At 43.2% G+C, this 21,316-nt stretch overlaps 1 protein-coding gene across 4 annotated transcripts in view; it reads left to right on the forward strand.

Annotated features, from left to right (window-relative positions):
* Positions 1 to 1,179: 1,179 nt before the first annotated feature.
* The window catches only part of MFSD1 (major facilitator superfamily domain containing 1), a 47,321-nt gene continuing 27,184 nt past the window's right edge, over positions 1,180 to 21,316 (forward strand). For 3 of the 4 annotated variants that reach the window (XM_053390384.1, XM_053390386.1, XM_053390385.1), the window contains exons 1-15: positions 1,180 to 1,373; positions 2,483 to 2,535; positions 3,032 to 3,144; positions 4,726 to 4,768; positions 5,042 to 5,109; positions 5,385 to 5,493; positions 6,243 to 6,345; positions 8,079 to 8,177; positions 8,912 to 9,023; positions 10,352 to 10,408; positions 11,065 to 11,221; positions 12,028 to 12,125; positions 15,233 to 15,345; positions 17,234 to 17,281; positions 19,648 to 19,708. In XM_053390384.1, coding sequence (XP_053246359.1) covers positions 1,214 to 1,373; positions 2,483 to 2,535; positions 3,032 to 3,144; positions 4,726 to 4,768; positions 5,042 to 5,109; positions 5,385 to 5,493; positions 6,243 to 6,345; positions 8,079 to 8,177; positions 8,912 to 9,023; positions 10,352 to 10,408; positions 11,065 to 11,221; positions 12,028 to 12,125; positions 15,233 to 15,345; positions 17,234 to 17,281; positions 19,648 to 19,708 — 1,394 coding nt within the window. In that variant the 5' untranslated portion in view covers positions 1,180 to 1,213. The remainder of the gene's footprint in view (positions 1,374 to 2,482; positions 2,536 to 3,031; positions 3,145 to 4,725; positions 4,769 to 5,041; positions 5,110 to 5,384; positions 5,494 to 6,242; positions 6,346 to 8,078; positions 8,178 to 8,911; positions 9,024 to 10,351; positions 10,409 to 11,064; positions 11,222 to 12,027; positions 12,126 to 15,232; positions 15,346 to 17,233; positions 17,282 to 19,647; positions 19,709 to 21,316) is intronic. The other variant, XM_053390387.1, reaches the window with a different exon arrangement.

Raw genomic sequence — 21,316 nt, forward strand, 5'->3', positions numbered from 1 at the left:
TAAGGCATATTTGTTAGAAATGATTGACAATTTTCTCCTTCTATACTCTAGCTTGGGTAACTCCAGAGATGGTTTATTTAACCGCTCTCTTTGGCTAGATAGTGTTGGGGTCTAAATATAATAAAACAAAGTTTTAGCAACAACACAGGGTGTATGTTGGCTGGTCAGTTTTGATCCATATACTTGTGCTAAATATATAATGTGTGGTAATGCAGATCTGAAGATCGTGAGGAAGTCTTTTGTGGAAGAAATAGGTGGAACTGATAATGTTCAGATGGATTTTTTTTAAAAAAAACACCATTTCCTGTTTTACAGCTTAAGTACAAATAACCCATGAGTGTAGAATGGCAGTATCTTCAATTACAACATCTGTTGGTGTCTATTCATGGGCCATCTACCGCCACTGTCGGATCCTTACAGAAAACTAAAACCTAAAACTGCTGTTTATAAATTCTTGATGGATTCCGGTAAGGTAAAAAAGTTTAGGTATGTAGAGAAGGGTGGGGGGAGGCAAGTAGAAGGCACGCTATTTAGTGTCCGAGGTGCCACACGACGAGACTTGTTTGCATTTGTGCTTTTATTTTGCATTTACCTGCTGTGAACTGCCCAGAGACCTCCGAAGGACGGGAAAACAAATTTAATAAATACTAAATCATAATATAATAATTGACATTGTGTGGCTACCCTTCCACCCCCTGTGCACCTGCTCCCAATTTATTACTACAAGGGCCAAATTTAGGTTCGATGAGGCCCTAAGCTCCTGAAGGTAATGGGGCCCTTTATATGTCCAGCTGTCCTTTGTCAACAACAAATTGTTGCTGTATTTTGTGTTGAATATATGCTATACGGTAATTTATGGACCTAATAGGTATCTAAAGCTATTTGCACATAACAAATAGGAGCCTACACAACACAGAACGCTGTTGCTGCATGTAGGTTTTATTTCATTTGTTTTTTTTATCTTATATTTTGGAAATGTACATCCAGTTTCCCCCCCTTTCAATCTTTTTGCCCCCCCCCCCCAAGAGAGTGGGCCCCTAAGCTACAGCTTGTTTAGCTTATACGTGAGGGAAATCCGAAACCACTCCCTGCCTTGCCAGTTTTGCACTGCCAGTTGTCCTGCGCTGGCGAAGCTTTCCCACCAAGCTCTCCCCGGCCGCGTGTCACGTGACCCGCGCCCTCACGTGACCGCCTCGCTCCTCGCCCCGTCGAGATGGCGGCGCCTGTGGAAGAAGAGCAAGCGCTGCTGGACGGGGACTCGTCGCCGGAGCACGATGGCTGCCCTGCGAGGAAGCCGGTGTCGGCCCTGTGCGACCCGCAGCGGCTGGCTCATCGGATGCTGGTCCTGGCGCTCATGTGCTTTCTGGGCTTCGGTGAGCGTAAAGCGAGGCTGCCGCTGCTGCTGCTGCACCCTTTCTCGCCCGGGACTGGTCTGCAGTTAAGGGGGCTCTTGGGGAGGACGGTGGGAAAACCTGCCTTGGGGAAAAACCAAACCAAACCCCGACAGCTGCTTGATCGTGGGGCCGGCAGGGCGGCGCGAAGCATATCTTTTTCAGGAACCATTGACCTTTGGGGAGTGATCTTGGGAACGTGCCAGGAAATGCTAATTTTTTTTTACGGTGTGTTTCAGGGTGAAGCTAGACCCTGCTCTGAGAACTAGGGTTGGTGGCGTGCGTTTTAGATTGCAAAAAGAAAAAAAAGAAAACTTGCATTCCCGGTGTTCTTTGCTGATTGCTGTGCAAGCACCAGAATGGGGAAGCATCTATATGCCATGGGGAGGAAAAACCTTAAGCAAACAGGGAAGTCAAGCTCCCTGTGGTTGATGACTCGCTGAAGTGGAGTTTCGCTTTTTAAATTCTCCTCCCCACGGAAGGATTTGTAGGAGGCGGTGGAAGCTTTTAAGCACGTCGAGAGGATATAGAAAACTGCTTTGTGCTGAGGCAGGCATTTGATTGGTCTCATTCAGTACTGGTTATGCCAGCCTTTCCCCAACCTGGTATTCAGATGTTTAGGATTACAACTCTTATCAGTGCCATCCAGCCTGGTCCATGCCTGAATGAGGCTAATCTGAGTTATAGTTCACAAGGTCTGGAAGCTGCTAGGCTGGGGAAACCTGGCCTACCCTTCTGACCAACTTCCCTTCAGGGTTTCGAATAGGGATTCCCCCTCGCCCTGCCTAGAAATTTCAGGGATTGAATCTGTGCCCTTACACATACCCTTCCCATCAGAAACATTACCTGTTGCTTGAAGGCTGCTGAATCTTGAGAAGGGAAGGTGGATGTGTAGCTGTAGCTGCTCCTTCTGTTGCTTCTCAGTGGACAGAAAATGGAGGGCATTTTTTATCCTGCCTCTTCCCATTGTGGTGGTTTGGTATGATCCAAAATGTTTACCATTATTGCTATTAATACAGCTTTTCCAGGTTACTTAAAAAAAGGGGGGCGGAGTTCATGTTTAATTTTGTTGTCTTAATTTTCCTGTATAGGCAGCTATTTTTGCTATGACAACCCCGCAGCGTTGCAAACTCAGGTCCAAAAGGTGAGTGATGTACAGAATATCTGCAATATGGTGGATTTCCCCCTTTTCCCTCCAGAGAGGTTACCTTTTAAGTCACACATTAGATGACTAGGAGTAACTGAGAGAAAAAAAGCTGATCTTGCTTAAAAAAAAAAGACCTATAATTAAACTGATTGCTGTTTCACTCTCTGGAACATCATGGTTAAATATGATGTGATTTATGTGTTAGGTTTGCTTTTGTTTATGTGTTAGGTTTGCTTTTGTTTGGCCATGAGTGCTAGAGGTTGATGTTCCCCACATTGCATCTCCCACCAGCCTTGATGGGTCTTTCCTGAAGAGTGACCCAGGAGCTCTGCTCATCTTTTTAGAGGGACGTGGTATAGTACCGGCAACCAGCCCCCAATGTAGACTTGCATGGTGCTGTAATGAAAAAGCATTTCAGTGGATAGATGTTTCTGTATGAATGTGTCATAACACAAAAGATTACGGTAATTCTTCTGTGTTCTCTTCCTTTTAGGATATGAAGGTGAACACAGCTGAATTCATGGCACTGTATGCCTGGTATTCTTGGCCCAATGTGGTTCTCTGTTTCTTTGGAGGCTTTCTGATAGACAGAGTCTTTGGAATAAGGTAACTGTATAACCCAGGGGTCAGCAACCTTTTTCAGCCGTGGCCTGGTCCACCATCCCTTAGACTAGCGGTTCTCAGCCTGTGGGTCCCCAGATGTTGTTGGACTACAACTCCCATCATCCCTAAGCTCTGGCCTTGCTAGCTAGGGGTGATGGGAGTTGTAGTTCAACAACATCTGGGGACCCACAGATTGAGAAAGGCTGCCTTAGACCATGTGGTGGGCCAGACTATATTTTTTTGGGGGAAATGAATGATTTCCTATGCCTCACAAATAACCCAGAGATGCATTTTAAATAAAATGACACATTCTACTCATGTAAAAACACCCTGATTGCCAGACCGTCCGCGGGCTGGATTGAGAAGGCAATTGGGCCGGATCCGGCCCCCGGGCTTTAAGTTGCCCACCCCTGGTATAACCCATCCATCTCGAAAGTAACAACTTGATCCACGTTTTGCTTATGCCCAAATAATAATGTTTTGCTAATACTTGTTTAATTTTTCAAAACACAAGTGAGGAGAGTGCTGTTGCGCTTGGCTCCTCCCTTCAGGCTTCCACATGGCGTCTAGTTGGCCCTTGTGAAAACAGGATGCTGGACTGGGTGGGCTGCTGGCCTGATCCAGCAGGCTCTTCTTGCATTGGAGTTTTGCAGGCTTGTCTCCAGAGATGCAGGAGAGTTTTACAGTGGTACCTCAGGTTACAGACGCTTCAGGTTACAGACTCCGCTAACCCAGAAATAGTACCTTGGGTTAGGAACTTTGCTTCAGGATGAGAATAGAAATCGTGCGGTGGCGGCAGCGGGAGGCCCCATTAGCTAAAGTGGTACCTCAGGTTAAGAACAGTTTCAGATTAAGAACGGACCTCCGGAACAAATTAAGTTCTTAACCCGAGGTACCACTGTATTTCAGTCCTAGTCGACATTAACTTACAACATTAGTCAACCATGGAGTTTTGTATAGGGACAGTTCTGTGTAATAAGTTAACCATGTGAAACTCTTTGCCAGCAGAAGTTCAGGAGGAGTCATCTCTGCTTTCAGGTGTCTTTTAGAAACTGTTGATCAGACAGCCCTTTAGAACATTTTTTTTACCAATCAGTTTTCCTTGATGTGCTATTGATATTTTTACCTGAAGGAGCGTCTCCACCTCCATCGTTCTGCCAAGACACTGAGGGCCTTCTGGCGGTTCCCTCACTGCGAGAATCCAAGTTACAGGGAACCAGGCAGAGGGCCTTCTCGATAGTGGCACCCGCCCTGTGGAACGCCCTCCCACCAGATTTCAAAGAGAACAACAACTACCAGGCTTTTAGAAGACATCTGAAGGCAGCCATTTTTAGGGAAGCTTTTAACATTTAATAGACTATTGTATTTTAATATTGTGTTGGAAGCCGCCCAGAGTGGCTGGGGAAACCCAGCCAGATGGGCGGGGTATAAATAATAAATAATAAATAATAATAATAATAATAATAATTATTATTATTATTTACTATAACCATTGCAGTATTGCATTTTTTACCCTAACCCTTGTTATATTTTCTAGTTGCAAATATTAACATAGGTATTTTTAAAGTCTTCATTTTCTTGCAGGTGGGGCACAATAATATTCAGCACCTTTGTCTGTATTGGACAGGTGAGTGGAACAGATAATATTCATGTACTTTTCAATGGCTAAATACAGAAAAATTAATGCTTATGTCCCAAATATGGAAAAATAAATGCTTACTATTTAATTTGCTTTTTCAGTGTAAGATTCCCTAACGTTGCAATCGTATACATGTCTACCTAACTGAGTTCATTGGGGCTTACTCCTAGGAAAGTGTGTAGGATTGCAGTCTGAAATATACACATATGGCATGGCTCTAACACTTATTTGAAATGTGACATGCATTCCTTTTTTTTACAGGTGATTTTTGCTGTGGGAGCAATATGTAACGCTTTTTGGCTGATGGAAGCCGGCAGATTTGTATTTGGGTGAGTTCACACCTCAGCTGTGTCTCAACATTTGCTATATCCCCTGTCTCCCTCTTAAAAAGCAGGCAGCCCATACGGAACTATATGTTGAAAAATACCCTGCACTCTTGCATCTGAAGAGCTGGATTATTTGCCTTTTGGTTTTCTAGTTCTTGCGTTAATGTAAAACTTAAGGTAAAACTATCAACATGGATACATTGCTGTCATTAGAAGGCCGGTGTTTCATCCACGTTGCTTCAAATATCTGTATTCATGAACTTTCTTGCTTCATTTAGGATTGGTGGAGAGTCCTTAGCTGTGGCGCAAAATACATATGCTGTCAGTTGGTTTAAAGGAAAGGAATTAAACCTTGTGTTTGGACTGCAACTCAGCATGGCTAGAATTGTAAGTCTAAAAAAAATTTTTTTTGTGTTCTAATTTTAATCATTACTATCCTGACATTTGTCATCCATCAGTGTCAGCTGGAGTGTAGAACAACCTTTGCTTGTAAAGTGGAACTTGCCCATCCCCTCTCTGTGTCTGACACTCCCCCCCCCCCAAAAAATATGCCCAAAAATGTTGGGAGACCCTTTAGAACAGGTGGGTGGGTTTCATTGCAGGAGAAGGGAAAGCCACTTGCATAACATGTCTGTCACCCATGGTGATGGATTTTCCTGTTTATTTCTCTCTATGCACATCAGAGTGGGGAGAACGTTTCTTAGCTAGGGACATAGGGATTGTTCTGCTTGGAGAACACCCATTGAGATTAATGGACATGACCAACTTAGATCCTTAAATTAATTTCTATGAATCAGATACAGTGGTACCTTGGTTTAAGAACAGCTTAGTTTATGAACAACTTGGATTAAGAACGCTACAAACCCAGAAGTAGGTGTTTTGGTTTGTGAACTTTGCCTTGGAAGCAGAACATGTTCCGCTTCCTGTTGAGTGTAAATTGAGTCCCCCGCTGCTATGGGAAAGCACGTCTTGGTTTAAGAACGCTTTGGTTTAAGAACGGACTTTTGGAACGGATTGAATTCGTAAACCAAGGTACCACTGTATTCAAATATAAATTTTATTTTAAGGTTTTTTTTGGCCTATTTGTAAAATTGGTTGGAAGTATATGTTACAGTTGCAGATCATCTCTCTTCCAGGGGAGCACTGTCAATATGAACATTATGGGATGGGTGTACTCCAAAGCTCAAGATCTGATCGGTTCTACGGGTCACACCACTCTTGGTATAGCTCTCTTGATAGGTTAGTAAATGCTTTCAATATTAACTTTGTACGAACACTTTGGTTTCCTCTTCGATGAATTGGAAGATTGTGGGTTCTTAGACTCAGATTAGACCCATTAAAATTAGTGGACCTTCGTTAGTAATCACTAACTTAATGTCCCATGATTTCAGAAGGCCTTCTCTGTGTGTGGCTTAATTGGATAAAACACTAAGGCTTGAAATTCAGTTCCAACTCTGACAAACTCTGTAAACCCACTTTTGTATTGTAAACTACAAAGTTAAAGGCTTCAGTTTGAGGCTAGATGATGAGAGCAATGGAGGACTTTCTGATCTTGACATTAGAAAGGTTGCTACCATGGAATCATTTTAACTCTAGATCTGAGAGAGAGAGAGAGAGAGAGAGACGTAGAGAGAGAATCACTTACTTGCATATTGCATATTTGCTGCTGTCTGGCACCATATACCAGGGGAGTGGGTGGCGCTGTGGTCTAAACCACTGAGCCTCTTGAGCTTCCTGATCAGAAGGTTGGCAGTTCAAATCCCTGCGACAGGGTAAGCTTCCATTGCTCTGTCCCAGCTTCTCCCAACCTAGCAGTTCAAAAGCACACCAGTGCAAGTAGATAAATAGGTACCACTGCATCAGGAAGGTAAACAGCGTTTCCGTGCGCTCTGGTTTCCATCACTGTGTTATGTTGCACCTGAAGTGGTTTAGTCATGCTGGCCACATGACCCAGAAAGCTGTCTGTGGGCAAATGCCGGCTCCCTCTGCCTGAAAGCGAGATGAGCACCACAACCACATAGTCGCCTTTGACTGAACTTAACCGTCCAGGCATCCTTTACCTTCCCCCCCTTTTTTTTACCTTTTCTACAAACTGACACAATGAAAGCAAGGCTGCATTAGAGCTGCAGCATATACTTAGCCTTTGGTGAACTTTTTCAGGGCAGTAAAGATCGAACGAGTCAGTAGTTTACACATGACCTGAAGCAAGTGGTGATGCAGCTGTTTCAATGGTTGAATAACAAGTAGAGCATCTTTACAAAACACTGAATTATTCGTGCTTAATGTACTGATCTGTGGTTTGCTCAGCACTAAACTGCACAAACATTTTAGTAAAATCTGGAACTTTTAATTTGGCAGAAGACTTGCTTTTATTCATTTATATGTGTTTACAGGATATTCATAAATATAATACTTAGTAAACTTTTGTAAATATTTGTATTTATTAGTATTTAACCATCTGACACCTTAGATTAAAATATTAAGCTGTTTTATGGCAATTGAAATAGAAATTAACTAGAAACACACTGGATAATTGGGAAGACAGCGTTATGAATAGCATTGTGTGATGACATAGCTTAGATTCTCGGACTAGAATGGTTCTGTGTTAACTGTCTTTGTGATTCGTTGTAAGTGCCATGCCATGCCAAGTTACAATGATGAAGCTCATGTTCTCTAGCTCTGCTAATGAAGGCACTGAGTCAAGCATGTATGAATATCACTCAAATGATGTCACAGCTAAATTTGTGAACTGTCTATATTTCTCTAAAGTACCTTGAAATCTTTCTTGGATGAACGGCAGTATACCAATGTTACAGTTAGTGATAAAAGTAGTGGTATTTAATGCTGGCTGCTTCACCCATGTAAGTCATTGCTTAATTATACAGTCACCGGGTAATAACATGAATGGATTTTACAGTTCTGTAAATGGCGAGTAGCTTCTGCTGGTAACACTGAATTTCTCTGCATTGCAGGTGGTGTGTCATGTATCTTTTCACTACTCTGTGCTCTCATTCTTGGTTATCTGGATAAAAGAGCAGAGAAAATTCTGTGCAAAGAGCAGGGAAAAACTGGTAAGTGGGTGTCAGCCTTCAATAATGGAACCTTAGGCTGCAGTCCATAGTTTTTGAAAATGTATGTATGTACTGGAGGAAGCAAGGGGATGCGGGTGGCACTGTGGGTTAAACCACAGAGCCTAGGACTTGCCGATCAGAAGGTCAGGCGGTTCGAATCCCCGTGACAGGGTGAACTCTCGTTGCTTGGTCCCTGCTCCTGCCAACCTAGCAGTTCAAAAGCACGTCAAAGTGCAAGTAGATAAATAGGTACCACTCAGGCGGGAAGGTAAACACATTTCCGTGTGCTGCTCTGGTTCGCCAGAAGCGGCTTAGTCATGCTGGCCACATGACCTGGAAGCTGTACGCTGGCTCCCTCGGCCAATAAAGCAAGATGAGCACCGCAACCCCAGAGTCGGTCACGACTGGACCCAATGATCAGGGGTCCCTTTACCTTTACTGGAGGAAGCAGAAACAATCTTTTTGAACATGTTTTCCCCACTTGCCAGAATGCATGTGTAGGTTTCCCATAACGTGGTAGGAAAACTCGAAACTCATTTTGAAGTGATCTAACTTCACTTTTCTCATGATTCTAGAGCTTTTTGCTGTTGGGAAACTGCAGCTTCTCCTTCCCACCAGTAAAATAACAGCTAGAATTCGTCAATGACGGGAAATGGGGTTTGCTGATTTTAGTTGGCCTTAATATAGAAATGATTGAGTTAAAATAGCGGAACCGATGTTTCTCTTTTCTCAAGGTGAAGTGATAAAATTAACCGATGTGAAAGACTTCTCGCTGTCCTTGTGGCTCATATTTATTATCTGCGTTTGCTACTATGTGGCCGTCTTCCCTTTCATTGGACTTGGAAAGTAAGTGCATGCTTTGACAAAGACTTGCCACTTTGTAACTTGTTGCAAGTGTTTGATATACCTGATTATTATTATTTTTTATAAAAACTGTTTATGTTTTCTATTGTTTTGATTTAGAACGTCCCCTAAAACGTGTTGCTGTTCTGGTGTTTTAGGCTGCTTTGGGCACCTCTGTGTATGAGAAGTAGTAATTCCACTAGCAGCACGCAGAGGCCCAAAGAGATATATAAGGCAGGAAGCCAAATAAGGCACTCCAGCCTCTTGAAAATCTTTCTCAGCACCTTTTCATCCACCCCACTTTTTTTCTGGCTCTGACATGGCACCAAAATGTGCAAGCACGTGCATTGTAAGTGTGAGCCCTGTTTTTATGGCCTAGAAATTCACCTAACATAAATGAATGCTGCCATTACGTTTCCGAGTTCCAAATTTTGTGTCTGTAGAGTGTTGACTACCGAGTTAGAACATGCAAGAAGATCTGGGCGTGTGCCATTTCCACGACATATTCCATTTTTGGCTCAAAATCTTCTGAGGCAAGGCTTGAGGAAGAGTCAGTGTGTCAGTTTGCAAAGTCTTGCTTAGGGGGTATATTTTCTTCAACTATGTAATCTGGTTCTGCTCTGACACTAACTTTCAGTTCTGCACTTGAAACTCGGATATTCTTCAGAATCTAATAATAATAATAATAATAATAATAATAATAATAATTTATTATTTATACCCCGCCCATCTGGTTGGGCTTCTCCACGCCTGCCCTGTGGAACGCCCTCCCATCAGATGTCAAAGAGAAAAACAACTATCTGACTTTTAGAAGACATCTGAAGGCAGCCCTGTTTAGGGAAGTTTTTAATGTTTAATAGACTATTGTATTTTAATATTTTGTTTGAAGCCGCCCAGAGTGGCTGAGGAAACGAAGCCAGATGGACTGGGTATAAATAATAATAAATTATTTTTATTTTTATTTTGCTCCGTCTTGCTATAATTTTCACCCCCCTCCACCCACTTTTCATTTCCATTAAAAGCCAAGTGCCACAACCAGGGCTTATTTTGGGTCAGAGTGTTTTCTCCTAGCATCAGTCTCTGAGTAATGTTATGTCCAGTCTACTCCATGCTGCTCTCACAGCTTCCTTTTCTGGGGAGTGTTAGCAGATATTTATTGTATACAATTTCGTATTCCTCATTACTTAATAATCAGCAGTCCTCTTTCAACAGAGCTTTTCTTATTGTGGCCTAGTTACAAATCAGCACTATTAGAATTGCAGGCTGTTTCCCCCCCATAGTTATTGTAAGCAGGTGTAAGATTGTAAAACTTTTTATATGGATTTTTACAGGGTTTTCTTCATTGAGAAATTCAAGTTTTCTCCTCAAGAAGCAAGTGCAATCAACAGGTAAGTGTTGTCCATTTAAGTAAAAAAAACCCAAATAATTGCATTGCGTGCATTTTTTCAGCTCAAGAACCTCGACTGTGAGCAGCGCACCTAAAGCACACACACTTGGTAGGATAAAAGATCAATAAAAGAAACTGAATATTTGCTCTGAAGCATATGTATGCAGTATACAGTTGCATTCCTTCCCCTTAAATCTTCAGATTTCTTACTTAAAAAGGTAAATCTCTAGCTGTTGCGATTACAGAAAAGTGTGCTGAAAACAATACAGTCCTTTCATGTAGATCACTTCCTTAACCACCTGAAAATGGCATGATCTTCTAAGATAATATATACTATAACAAAAATGAATAGAAAAGATACAATTTAAAATGTATTTTCTTTGTGAATTGTAATTCCACCTCGCCTTGACTGCTAGTGTAGCTTTTCAGTGATAATTCGATTTTTTTATAAGTTGACCAATCCAGTGAAATCACTATGAATTTATCGATGGGCATGACTGCATATCACAATATATCAGGTCTAAAAAATAATTCAGGAACTGAATTTTTGCGGGTGGGGGAAAGAGGAAAGTCGCATCACACTGGAAAACCTAGAGTGGTTGTAGCGTTTTGTATCGTGATTACCTTGCTCTTCTGAAATAACCTTCCTTTGTACAGCATTGTATATATCATATCGGCACCCATGTCTCCTGTCTTCGGATTCCTGGTAGACAAAGTTGGAAGGAATGTCACCTGGGTTATGTGTGCTGTAGTGATAACTCTGGCTTCTCATATAATGCTGGCCTTTACCTTCTGGAACCCCTGGATTGCCATGGTAGGCATTTTCCCCAACTTTATTTTATCTAATGCAGTAAGGCGCATCTCCCACAATAAACCGCATTTTGTGCATTATATGGGATGTAAAATAATGGATACTTGTATGTAACCCTGATTCTTTCCTCCCAAGGATGCAACATATACGCCAGAAACTATTTTTTTATGGCAGTCCAGGCCGCTTTAGGACATTAGTATACTCTGTATGAATTTTGGTACTCATCAACTTGGCAGCTGTGCTAGATGCCATTTGTTGGACGTTGCACCTCTCATACACTGTGTTATCTCTGTCGAGGAGCTTTAAATATGCACACGCTGCTTCAACTTCAGAGCAAGCTAGTGTAAACATCCCCTTAAAGGTAAAGGGTAAAGGGACCCCTGACCATTAGGTCCAGTTGCGGAAGACTCTGGGGTTGCGGTGCTCATCTCGCTTTATTGGCTGAGGGAGCCGGTGTACAGCTTCCGGGTCATGTGGCCAGCATGACTAAGCCGCTTCTGGCGAACCAGAGCAGCGCACGGAAACGCCGTTTACCTTCCCACTGGAGCGGTACCTATTTATCTACTTGCGCTTTGACGTGCTTTTGAACTGCTAGGTTGGCAGGAGCAGGGACCGAACAACGGGAGCTCACCCTGTTGCAGGGATTCGAACCGCCGACCTTCTGATTGGCCCCCTTACAACTGGGCAAACTGGATAGAAATGAGACACCTGGTTTGTGAAGCCCATATAATTTGTCCCCTCTGGAGCTGTTGGTAGATCACATTTAATGTTTGTGTGTGTGTGTGTTTTTTTAATGCTGTTTTCTGCAGTGTTTCCTGGGAGTGGCTTATTCCCTGCTGGCCTGTGCCTTGTGGCCTATGGTAGCTTTCGTTGTCCCTGAACACCAGCTCGGAACTGCTTATGGCTTGTGAGTAATAGATTTTTGAGTCTCTATGCTTTGGAGTAAGGATTTGTCTTTTAAACTTTGGGATTACATAGCACGATACCGACTTGTTCTCATAAAGCGCATCCTTTCACTGCAGTTCATTCAGGAATTTCCATTAAGACAGTGGTTCTCAAAGGATGTGGCAGGAGAGAACGGCAAGTGTGGCAGGAAGATTCAAGGGCAATGCGTATTATATTATGGGAATAATTCATGTTCTTATGTAGCTGTGGTGTTTTATACTTTATAATATGTCCCATGATCATATTGGAAAGTAGTTGTGTTCTATGTTATGAATCAAGCACTGCCAGGAGCAGTTTTCCAATGTATTTTTTATCATTAAAAAAATTGGTGTGACACGAGCAAGTTTTTGTACTGAAAGTGTGGCCCAGAGAAACCACTGCTTTAAGATGTCTTTTGCTGCACCTGGTTCACCCGTTCAAAAACATCGAAACTCATTTTCTCGGATTCAGCCTTGGGAACGGAAGACTTGATTTTTGAAACTGGGGCTGCTCAATGGGTTTTCTCAGCCTGATGCAAAATCAGTGTCCAGGGCCTTGCCCTGTTTTACAGGCCTGACTCCAGGTATATCACTTTCAGCTTGGAAGAATGGAAACCTTGCCGTCTGAGATAGCATGTGTGTGTACCAGATAGCAGGTGTCCATGTATGTCAGATCTTGAACACGTTTTTTTTAAAAAAGTAATATTTATTCAAAGTTTCATCAATACATAAAGAATCCCCAACCCTAACCCAAAAAATTTAAAATTAAAAGAAAAAGAAAAAAATACAATTTTCCAATTACAATTTTTCATTTGCTTAATTCTTGAACCTCCTCACACCTCCCCTTTTGTATTCTAATTTAGTTCGTTATTTCAGCAAATTCTTCCCAAATTTCTCAATTTTAATTTAAATAGTTAATCATAACACTCTATCTTATTCATTAATCAATATAACCTTTTCCTCTTTTAATATAATCTGTTATTCAATTTACCTTACTCCATTTAACCTTATTTTATGTTAAAAATCTTAAAGTTTCAAAAACAAAACACATTTGTGCATTTTTCCTTAAAATCCATTTCTACTAAAGCCAATTTAGTTCCTTTCCGGCAAAATCCCTCAAATTTCAATAATATTACATTAATTCCAAAGTTAACATAAAAAAATTCCCTTCATATTTCTAATTTTCATCCAACGTCCCTTCTTCCTGGTTTCGGGTCATATGAGTCCTTTCTGTCCATTACTTAGTCCATCAATCTGGTGTTCTGATGTCCAAGGCTCTTAAATCTCTTCTCGGCCCCTTCTGCAGATTTTTTTGTTCTTGTTTGTACTTACGCAGTTCTTTGTCAATTGTTAGTTTCCGTGGGAGTGGATTTCCGGGGGGTTCCATCCAGTAATAATTTCCATTTTTCTTCATCTTATTGTCTATTTCCCCCCAGCTCCACTCCCCATCTTCATCTTTGTAATCCAAAAAGTATTTAGCCAAGTAGTTGTTCACCTGTTTCAAAGTCCCACTAGAGTAGAAAGCTTCCTTGACTTCAGATGTTTCCCAGCACTCTCCAAATTCATTTTTCCAAGGCGGTAGCTTTTGTTCCTGTAGAACTTTAGGTCTTACCATCTGTGTTATATAGGGCATAGCAACTACATCATCCTTCTCCATCTGCCCTTGAACTTGCCTTATCAAGCCAGATTCCTGAGTTGATCGCTGTGTGACTTCTTTATCCTTTTTCTCTATTAAATCATATTCACTGGCCACAGCACTCATAAAATCCAGTTTTTCGTTCATCAGGCTCATTTTCCCGGACAGCTGCTCGAGCAGAGCACTAGTCCTGTCAAGGGCAGACACCAAACCTTCCTGCCAAAACATTTCTATTCGAAAACAAGGTCAGACGGTCTAAAGCCTCACATATGTAAGCTGAAACCGCAAACTGACAAGCTCCCTCTAGGGGACACAATTTCTATTTGTATCCATTTTCAGGAAAGTATCAAACAAAGAGAGTTACTTTCAGTTTCCGAGTCCTTTCAATTTCAAATACTTTGTTTCTTTAAAGAGCAGAGATGCAGAAGGTGGCGTTGAAGTTAGTTTATTTCTTTTAACTTTTATTTTTTCTATCTGTCAAAATGCTCCACTTTCAATCAATGGACGTCTCAGATTCTGTCCTGATACCCCGTCCCCAGGTTTGGGACGGTAGAAACTTCTACTCCTTTACACACTTCCTGCAGGATTAAACAGTCAAATCCCCCCCCCCCTTTCTCCTGCTTTCAAGGGGGTTTTGTTGGTTATGGGTGCAGGAAACTTCCAACTTTAAAAAGACTTTTTAAGCTGTTAGGTTGCAAGGTTTTTGCTTCAATCCGTATACAAGAATGGGAGGCGGACTTCCTGTTTACACCTTCCCGCTTTGTGCCTAATTCATAAAATTTGCAGATTCTTAATCCGATTCTCTGTTATTACTCACGGGTACTTGATTTAGAGTCCAAATGTCATCAGGAAAAAGTCAGCGCTCTCCGGCGATGGCTATGCGGCTTCCCTCCATGGAAATAGCGATCAGTTCGATGCACCGCGCTGCTCACCCCACTTCACTCCGGATCCCCAAAAATGGGTTTCCTCGTGAATAGGGGAGGCGCTCTTGGTGCTCTGCCGAACCCCACGGTCCCAGGCTTCCTCCGCCTGGGATTTCTAGCGGGCCCCCGCCTTCGTCGCGGCGGGAGACCCCAATTTCCACGGAGCCCGTTCCTCCAGTCAGAGGAACTCTGCCATTTGCCGATGGCGCTAACCCGGAAGTCCAGATCTTGAACACGTTTTAAACCTTCCTCTCTTGTGGGCCAACTTGAGGGTATATTCCTGCCAGCCTGTCTAGGTAAGGTTGTGGAGCTGTTATGAGTGTGTCTGCCTGGAAGTGGTTTGCTTTGGAAGGCACATTTTGTTTTATTTTGCCAGCTATATCTCATTGTTTAATAGATGCATATGGCTTTTTATTTGCTCATCTGTCAGCTCATTTGGATTTTATGAGCAAGTGGGGGCAATATCTTTCAACTGGTTTCTTTTTATTTGAAAAACTGAGCTTTGTAAGCTAATCGTCTTAATGCTTTTCAGCATGCAGTCGATTCAGAACTTGGGCCTGGCCATCATTGCCATCGCAGCTGGCATGATCCTGGATTCCCGGGGCTACCTCTTCCTAGAAATCTTCTTCAGTGCTTGTTTGTGCTGTAAGTACAGTCATACCTCGGGTTACAGACGCTTCAGGTTGCGTTTTTTCGGGTTGTGGGCCGCCGAAACCCAGAAGGACTGGAACGGGTGACTTCCGGGTTTTGGCGGTCACACATGCGCAGAAGCGCTAAATCGTGCTTTGCGCATGCGCAGAAGTGCCGAATCGCAACCCGTGCGGGCACAGACGTGGGTTGCGAATGCTGCGGGTTGTGAATGTGCATCCCGCATGGATCTCGTTCGCAACCGGAGTGTCTACTGTATGACGACATCTTATTGGAATAGCTAACAATTCGCATGAAGCTATTGCTCAAAAAGAAGGATGCAGAACCACGTGGTGGGTTCTGTGCTAGGCCCACAATGTTCCTCTCTCTTCCTAGACATGCATAAAGGCCAATGTACCCTAGTTCACAGGGATTCTTGAACTTGAGTGATTTCACATAGTGATTCAACCCATGTGCCTTGGCTGGACTCGAGAGGGGAGGTGGGACAATGATGAGTGGTCAGAGGGAGAAGAGGGAGCAGACTGGGAGGAGGTGGTGTCGGAAGCTGAAGAGCTAACAGGGTTAATGAGCAGGAAGAGCCTGTGGCAGAGCGAAGTCCAGAAGCAGGAGAGGATGGAGGCCAAGAGGCAGAGATCAGACAGCCTACTGAAGAATCCAGGGAGTCTCTCCCTCCTGCTGTGGTTAGCTCCCCTTCGCCCTGTTTTCCCAGAACCTGCAGAGGTATGAAGAGGGCAGAGCAAAGGCAGACAAGGCGAAGAAGTCTCGGGTTGCTTGGAAAGGATGTTGGGGAGGAGGGGACTTAGGCAGCAGGGACCTTCAGTCCTCGCAGCTTCCTCATTGGGGCAAGGCCTACTGGGAATAGTTGCTGTGCTCGCTAGGTCTGAGCTGTTTTGTGTCTTTGACTAGACACTGACACTTTGTGAGTTATTCCTGACCCGCTCCTGACTCCCACTTTAACAGTGCAGGCTTAACTGGGGAGCTGCTGTAGGTAAAAGGGAAATGCCTAGCTTTGTGAGTGAAAACCCTGTCTTTGGAGTTGTTACTTATTAGTGACTGGAACCAGTGTAAATGCATAAGCGTCTAGTTGGGCTGGCATCCTGATCTGAGCCACAAGGGGGTGCTACTGCTCGTCTGGGCTTTGCCGCAGACCTGTTTTGTATTCAATTGCCTTGTTTGCATTTAAATATTTGTATACTGCCCGGACACTGCTTCCGACCACAGTATTCTGGCTATGTCGGGGAAATTCTGGATGTATGGCAATCCTACTGTATAGGCAGTTCTCATCAAATTCAAAAGGAGGAAACACAAGTCAACATTACAGTATCAAACAATTTAATTTTAAAATAAAGGCAGCAATAAGAAGATAAAATAGAGCAACATTGCAGGTTTAAAAGCTTGAGCCAACCTCAAATTAATCAATTAAGAGCTGATGTAAGCAGATAGGTCTTTAGAAATAACTAATGAGGGAGCTATACACACTTCCCATATAATGCTACATTTTTATTTATTTATGTCCTACCGTTCCTCTCGAAAGAGCCCAGGGCAGCGGACACAGCAGTGTTAAAACATGAAAAAACAACTAAAAACAATACAAAAACTATTCTGAAAAGCAGTTAAAAACATTTTCAACCAGTGATCTTGGGCTTGTCAGGAGTCTCTAAGCTATCAAATGCCCGAGTAAACAGGAATGTGTTTAAATTTCTCCTTAAATTCAATAATGAGGGTGACAGATGCTCCTCACCCAGGTGGGAGTTCCACAAACAGATTTGTGGAACAATCTCAGATTTGTACGCTCTTCATTTTAATTTTTTTACATCGTTTGCATAAGATTGTCCCGCCTGGTTTGTATACTTGAGTTTTATATAACTTCGTTTTTGCTTTTTAGTGGGCCTCATTGCTGTTGTCATGCTGTACTTTGTGAATCTCCTCAGAGGTAAGCCTCTTCATTATATTAGTCTTGTGACCTGTATGTTTCTTTTTTTTGGAAATATATATATTTTTTTACCAATACAAAGTTGCAATCAAATAATAATAATAATAATAATTTATTATTTATACCCCGCCACTCTGGGCGGCTTCCAACAAAATATTAAAATACAATAGTCTATTAACATTTAAAACTTCCCTAAACAGGGCTGCCTTCAGATGTTTTCTAAAAGTCCTGTAGTTGTTTTTCTCTTTGACATCTGGTGGGAGGGCGTTCCACAGGGCGGGTGCCACTACCGAAAAGGCCCTCTGCCTGGTTCCCTGTAACTTGGCTTCTTGCAGTGAGGGAATTGCCAGAAGGCCCTCGGCACTGGACCTCAGTGTCCAGGCAGAATGATGGGGGTGGAGACGCTCCTTCAGGTAGACTGGACCGAGGCTGTTTAAGGCTTTAAAGGTCAGCACCAACACTTTGAATTGTGCTTGGAAATGTACTGGGAGCCAATGTAGGTCTTTCAAGACTGGTGTAATGTGGTCTTGGCGGCCGCTCACAGTCACCAGTCTAGCTGCCGCATTCTGGATTAGTTGTAGTTTCCCCCCCCCCCACTTTCTAAACACAGCCCAGGAGGAAGGAGCGGTACCACTGTATAATAGTGCCCCCAGCTCCCAGCTCCTCTAGACGGTCCAGAAGGATGTTATGGTCGATGGTGTCAAAAGCCGCTGAGAGATCCAGCAGAACTAAGAAACTGCTCTCACCTTTGTCCCTAGCCCGCCGGAGATCATTGACCAGTGTGACCAAGGCAGTCTCAGTCCCATCATGAGGCCTGAATCCCAGCTGGAAGGGATCCAAAGGGTCCGCTTCTTCCAGGCGTGCCTGGAGTTGTTCAGCAACCACTCGCTCAGTCACCTTGCCCAAGAATGGAAGATTTGAGACTGAGCGATAGTTGGCCATATTGGCCGCATCTAAAGATGGTTTTTTAAGAAGCGGTTTAATAACCGTCTCTTTTAGCGGGTCTGGGAAGGCTCCCTTACAAAGAGAAGCAGAGCCACAGAGCCCATTGCCCCACAGAGCCCATTGCCCAGCCCTTCCCGGCTAGCTTTTATAAGCCAGAATGGGCAAGAATCAAGGAGACAGGTGGTTGGTTTCACTCGTCCAAGCAGCCTGTCCACATCCTCGGAGGTAACAGATTGGAATTGATCCCAATCTAGACAGGACTCTAGCACTCTCCTGCCCCGGCCCTGCTCCGACGGTGGAGTCTACCTCTTCCCAAATCTGAGTGACACTATCTACAAAAAACTTTGCCAAATTATTGCAGGAGATCATGTGGCCAATACTGGGCCCCGATGGAGCAGGTGGTTCCGCTAAATTGTGAACCACCTGAAAGAGTCTCCTGCTGCTGTTTTCTGCAAATGCAATAGAGGTGGTGAAGAAAGTCTTCTTCGCCGTCACTACCGCCACCTGGTAGGCTCAACATTGAGCTCTAACCTGCGTCTGGTCAGCTTCAGAATGAGTTATCCGCCACTAGCGCTCTAGTCCAGCTAAAGTTTTAATTTGCCTATAGTGGTCTCCTAAGTAAATTATAAATTATAAATTCTTTTTCAAAATTCTTGTCTTCTTGATTCCGGAGTCTCCAAGCTAGTTTTGCCATGTCGGCATAGTCCAACAGCTTGGCTTGTCATTCTTCCCTAGATGGGATTATTATTTCTTCCTTCCATCTTTGGGCTAATAGCATCCGTGCAGCTGTTGTCGCATAGCAACTCGTATGTTTCTGAGCCTGCCAGAACCAGCAGAGGTATGAACAGGGTGGAGCAGAGATGGACAAGATGTCAAAAGTCTCCAATTTCTTGGGAAAACCTTGAAGAGGAGGGAACTGTAGGAAGGCAGGGACCTTCAGCCCTCACAACTGTCTCATTGGGGCAAGGTCTACTGGTAACTGTTGCTGGGATCTCTGGGCCTGATCTGTTTTATTTCTTTGACTAATGAGTTAATTCTCTGACAAGAATTATCTGTGAATTCTTGCTGACCTGCTCCTAACTCCCACCCTGACGTGGGGCGGGCCAAAATCCTGCCTTTTATTCTTCATTTCTGAAGAGAAGGTAGAGGAATGTTCATTTCCTGAACTTGGCGTTGAACCTCACAGCGCTTGGTATGGGAGCACTTCAGGGGAGAGTTCCTTCTGTCTAGAGCTGCCTCTGTCTTCTTACTTCTTATAACCTTCTAGATTTTTCATGTAGCACACAATACTTACACCAAGTGAACTGTGGTAAATACTTTAACGGCCCGCATGGCGTTGTACCCACAATATGCATGGATTGTGACTCTTTGTAAAAACATCCATGCACTCTGTTAAAAGACATATATCTTTTCTGTCGTAGGAGGTGACCTTAACTGGTCTGCAAAGAAAAGGGAAAAACTACAGAAACTAGCTGTGGCTGAGTAAGTATGTCGCTGTGTTTCTAGCCTAGAGTATGCGTTGATGTATTACAAAACAATCAAGACTACAGGTGCAGATTGGTTTGGAAACACAAAACAGTGTAGCACCAAAGATCCAGGAACGGATATGGTAAACTTGAGTTGGAAGTATTCTTCAGCAGTGGGGCGACTCTCATTCATGTCTTGTTGGAGATAGCTTAAAGCAGGCCGTTAAAAAATCAGTGTTGTGGTTCACTTTTATATGGCGCAATGTGTTTTGCCAACAAATTTAACTTCTGTGTTTGAAAGGCGCATAGGGTAAAATAGTAATTGTTGCAACGTGTTAAAAGTTGCCTGGTGTGTGATGTTTAAATATAGTCTCGAAGGAAGCAGTTTATGCGGCTTAAAAATGAGATTTTTTAAAAAAGCACTTGTTTAGCATTTTCACGGTGCTGGGGGGGGGGAGACATATTTGTCTCTTGAAACGTTAGCAAGTGCTCACTGGGCTTTGGGAAGGTGATGGAGGGCTCTGGGATAAGAATCATAGAATCATAGAATCATAGAGTTGGAAGAGACCACAAGGGCCATCGAGTCCAACCCCCTGCCAAGCAGGAAACACCATCAGAGCACTCCTGACATATGGTTGTCAAGCCTCTGCTTAAAGACCTCCAAAGAAGGAGACTCCACCACACTCCTTGGCAGCAAATTCCACTGTCGAACAGCTCTTACTGTCAGGAAGTTCTTCCTAATGTTTAGGTGGAATCTTCTTTCTTGTAGTTTGGATCCATTGCTCCGTGTCCGCTTCTCTGGAGCAGCAGAAAACAACCTTTCTCCCTCCTCTATGTGACATCCTTTTATATATTTGAACATGGCTATCATATCACCCCTTAACCTCCTCTTCTCCAGGCTAAACATGCCCAGCTCCCTTAGCCGTTCCTCATAAGGCATCGTTTCCAGGCCTTTGACCATTTTGGTTGCCCTCCTCTGGACACGTTCCAGTTTGTCAGTGTCCTTCTTGAACTGTGGTGCCCAGAACTGGACACAGTACTCCAGGTGAGGTCTGACCAGAGCAGAATACAGTGGCACTATTACTTCCCTTGATCTAGATGCTATACTCCTATTGATGCAACCCAGAATAAGCAGCCCTCCACCTTGCCTGGGGGCTGGTTCTGGGGGCCCCTCCTGGCTTTACACATTTTTGCGTATATGCCTAGACCCCCGGAACACAACCCGAGTTACCTGTATGTTGCTGTGATCAGACTGCTACTTGCTACAGAGCAAAATTCCCAGTGTACACCATGTGGAGATTGCTTTGTATGTAAGATGTAAGCTGGAAACTCACTCTCTCTCAAACGACAAATGCAGTGAGGGCCCTCCCTTCCTCACTAGAAAAACTGAGCTTTCATTAGCCAAATTTCCAAAGTAGTTTTGGAAAATATTTCCATTACTTACTTTAACAAAAGTTATTCAATATTTTGATATCTATTCATAGTATATGTAGTCAAGTTGATATTGTTCTAAATAATAAATTACAAAGGAAACATCTGTAAATCAACCATTAATAAATCATTTATTACTGAATCAAGTAAAAAGCAAATAATTTTAAATGAAATTGAACAAGGGATATGGTTG

This window comes from Podarcis raffonei, chromosome 5 (assembly GCF_027172205.1).
Source record: "Podarcis raffonei isolate rPodRaf1 chromosome 5, rPodRaf1.pri, whole genome shotgun sequence".
NCBI classification, from domain to species: domain Eukaryota; kingdom Metazoa; phylum Chordata; class Lepidosauria; order Squamata; family Lacertidae; genus Podarcis; species Podarcis raffonei.